The sequence below is a fragment of the Terrapene carolina genome, unplaced genomic scaffold (assembly GCF_002925995.2).
Source record: "Terrapene carolina triunguis isolate 2854851 unplaced genomic scaffold, T_m_triunguis-2.0 Scaffold641, whole genome shotgun sequence".
Taxonomy (NCBI): Eukaryota; Metazoa; Chordata; order Testudines; family Emydidae; genus Terrapene; species Terrapene triunguis.
In genome coordinates, this window is record NW_020664992.1 from 589541 (window position 1) to 592570 (window position 3030).

At 62.2% G+C, this 3030-nt stretch overlaps 1 protein-coding gene across 1 annotated transcript in view; it reads right to left on the reverse strand.

The window, feature by feature from the left end:
* Positions 1–2779, reverse strand: part of GDF11 (growth differentiation factor 11) — a 3330-nt gene extending 551 nt beyond the window's left edge. Inside the window, exons 1-2 of the mRNA XM_026659597.1 lie at positions 2719–2779; positions 1606–1979 (exon numbers count right to left, since the gene is read on the reverse strand). Coding sequence (XP_026515382.1) covers positions 1606–1979; positions 2719–2779 — 435 coding nt within the window. The remainder of the gene's footprint in view (positions 1–1605; positions 1980–2718) is intronic.
* Positions 2780–3030: the final 251 nt, after the last annotated feature.

Here is a 3030-nt window from a genome sequence, read left to right on the forward strand (position 1 = left end):
CCCTTCTGTATCCATCATCCTTCCCTAGCTACCTCTCCACCCAGCCAGCCATCTCTAGCTAATCCATTGATTTCATCTACTAATCCAGCCTCCTCTGCCCTCTGCCGGCCCCTGATGGGGGGGGAGAGGTTCACCCTGCAGCTGGGTGCCAGGCAATGCAGGGCGTGGTCTGGGCTGAGCTCTGCGTCACTAGGCTGAGTGGGTCCCTCCCTCCTCCCCAGTGTTCAGCCTGGCCCTGCATTGGGCTCCAGCATGATTTGAACCCGGGGAGCCATAAACCCTGCCAGCAGGACAGCTAGAAGACTAGGAAAGGGGGCTGACCCGTCGGCTATGACTGGCCCAAGGACTCAGAGACAGGCCGGGCTTGGGCAGGAGCCAGCCATCTCCTCACTGGGGGCACAGACAGATGGTGGCAGATGACAGAACAAGTTGCAGTGTGGGAGGTCTAGGCTGGATATTCAGAAACACTATGTCACTAGGAGGGCGGTGAAGCAGTGGAATGGGTTCCCTAGGGAGGTGGTGGAATCTCCTTCCTTAGAGGTGTTTAAGGTCAGGCTTGACAAAGCCCTGGCTGGGATGATTGAGTTGGGAATTGGTCCTGCTTTGAGCAGGGGGTTGGACTAGATACCCCCTGAGGTCCCTTCCCACCCTGATCGTCTATGACTCTATCGTCTGAGGTGACCTGATGCATCTCTCGCGGGAAGGCGGCCGTGGGTCTGGGCAGAAGGCAACAACCCCTCTCCCTTCTGCCCCGGAACAGGCAGAGACTGAGGCTGGCGGGTGAAACTGATGGGAAGAAGCACCCCCAGCAGCAGCCATCGATGGACCTGCAGCACAGTGGCCTCCATTCCGTGCCTGCTGCTGGGGAGCTCGACGGCGAGGAAAGAGGCTCTGGGGCGGCTGGGAATCGGAAGGGGACAGGCCACGCCCTCCACGTCAGCCTGGCTCCCCAGGGCTCAGGAACCCCCCTTCACAGGGAGAGCCTGGTGAACCCAGAGAGGAATGGGTGTGTGCCTTCCTAGAGCCATCGGGCTTCAGCCATTCTGGGACCCGCAGCCCCCATAGCCCAGCCCTGGGTTCCCCCCAGCGCTGCCCGTGCCCCTCACTCCCGACCCGCAGCCCCCATAGCCCAGCCCTGGGCTCCCCCAGCTCTGCCAGTGCCCCTCACTCCCGACCCGCAGTCCCCATTGCCATCCTGGTGCCAGTATTCTGGGTCTCTCCTCAGCAGAGTTCACCCATTATATGAAAATGGAGCAGAATTTTGTGCTGTGTTACGATCTGTGCTGAGGAGAGCCCAAGGGTGGGGTGCACTGTGGTCAGCACTGACTTTGAAAGGAGAGCGCCCCCTACTGAGCCCCCCGCCCCGCCCCCTGCAGCACGGCGCCCCCTACTGAGCCCCCTGCAGCACGGCGCCCCCTACTGAGCCCCCCGCCCCCTGCAGCACAGCGCCCCCTACTGAGCCCCCTGCCCCGCCCCCTGCAGCACGGCCCCCCTCGCCCTGCACTGGGACATTGGGCTCAGCGCTGACCCAGTCCCCCATACCAAAGCAGGCAGGGCCCTGTGAGGGGGCTGGGGCCCGGTTCCCACCCCTGCATGTTTACCTACCAGCCCTTCTGCTCCGGGGCCGAGGGAGGTGACGGCCAGGTCGTTGCCGTTCGGGTCGAAGGCGTTGATCTCGATGCCCCAGTTGTTCTGCGGCTGCTTGAACCAGTTCTGCAGCACGTGCTTGAAGTCGATGCTCTGCCAGTGGCCGAGGCGGGAGTGCAGGTCGATCTTGAGGGAGCGGATGCGGATGTGGCGGCTGCCCTCCTCGGTGACGGGCTTGAGGCGCAGGATCTGCAAGTAGACGGTGGAGGTGTGCTGCACGGGCCGCAGGTACACCCACAGCTGGGCCTTCACCACCTTGGTGAACATGATCTTGGGGCTGAAGTTGAAGTAGCAGCAGTGGGGGTTCCCCTCTATCTGCACCACCGGGTCCGCTGCGGGGGTGGGGGGAAAGCACACGTGAGCGGAGCTGCCTCCCGGCTCTGGACACCTGCTGCCCAGCCCCCAGGAGCCACAGCCAGGCCCTCGCTGAATGTGAACTCCTCCCAGAGCCTTAGGAGGTGAAGGTCGGGTCATAGGTCACTAGGCCATTTCCCCTCTATCTGCACTACGGTCTTGCATCCGGCCTCTGTCCCCAATGCCGTGATCTTACACAGGCAGGGATCGGGATTGAGGGGCAGTGGCCGAACTGCGGGGATCCAACGCTGGCATAGTGGGCGGGGAGGGGGAGTTGCCAAGGCACTGAAGAGCTGTGGGTAGCGGGGGATGGATCCCCGGGCTGACATAGCGGGGCAGGGCTATGGGTCAGGATTGAGGAGCACGTGCCGAGCCGGGACCAGCCCATGGTGCATTTCTTCCAAGCTGCCTGTCACTGATCCGCTTTCCCCCTATGTCAGAAAAGCAGCCCCAGAGCAGGGATCCTGAGCCCCCCTCAGCCCACCCAATGCACAGCCAGGGAACTGACGGCCTCTCTGTCAGGCATCTCGGGGAGTCTCAGCTGCACCCCCACAGAACTGGACAAACCCCCAACCCGGTGATTCACTGGGTCATCCCTGGATTCCAGTTTCCAACACTCAGCACCGAGTCCGCAGGGGTGTGGAACCCAGGAGTCCTGTCACCAGAACACCTGCACCAAAATCTAATAACCCCCGGCCCTGATCTAGCTTCCTCCACCTGAGACAGCCTGGATCATCCCACCAGGCCCTGAAATGCTGCCACCTCCGGGGTGGAACATGCCAGCTGTGTAACAGCTCCAGCAAAGCTACACAAGGAGTTAGGATGGTGAGGGAAGAGCCTGCATCCAGCGGTAACTCCAGGAGAAATGGAGAGGGGCAGCAGGACAAAAGTGCCAGGGCTGAGCCCTGCGAAAACTGTTGGACTCTGTAAAGACCATGGCCTCTCCCTGGAGCCCCACTTGCCAAATATCACCACCAGCAGCACAGCGCCCCCTAGTGCCACGCTGGGACAATGGGGCCAGCCCTGCCT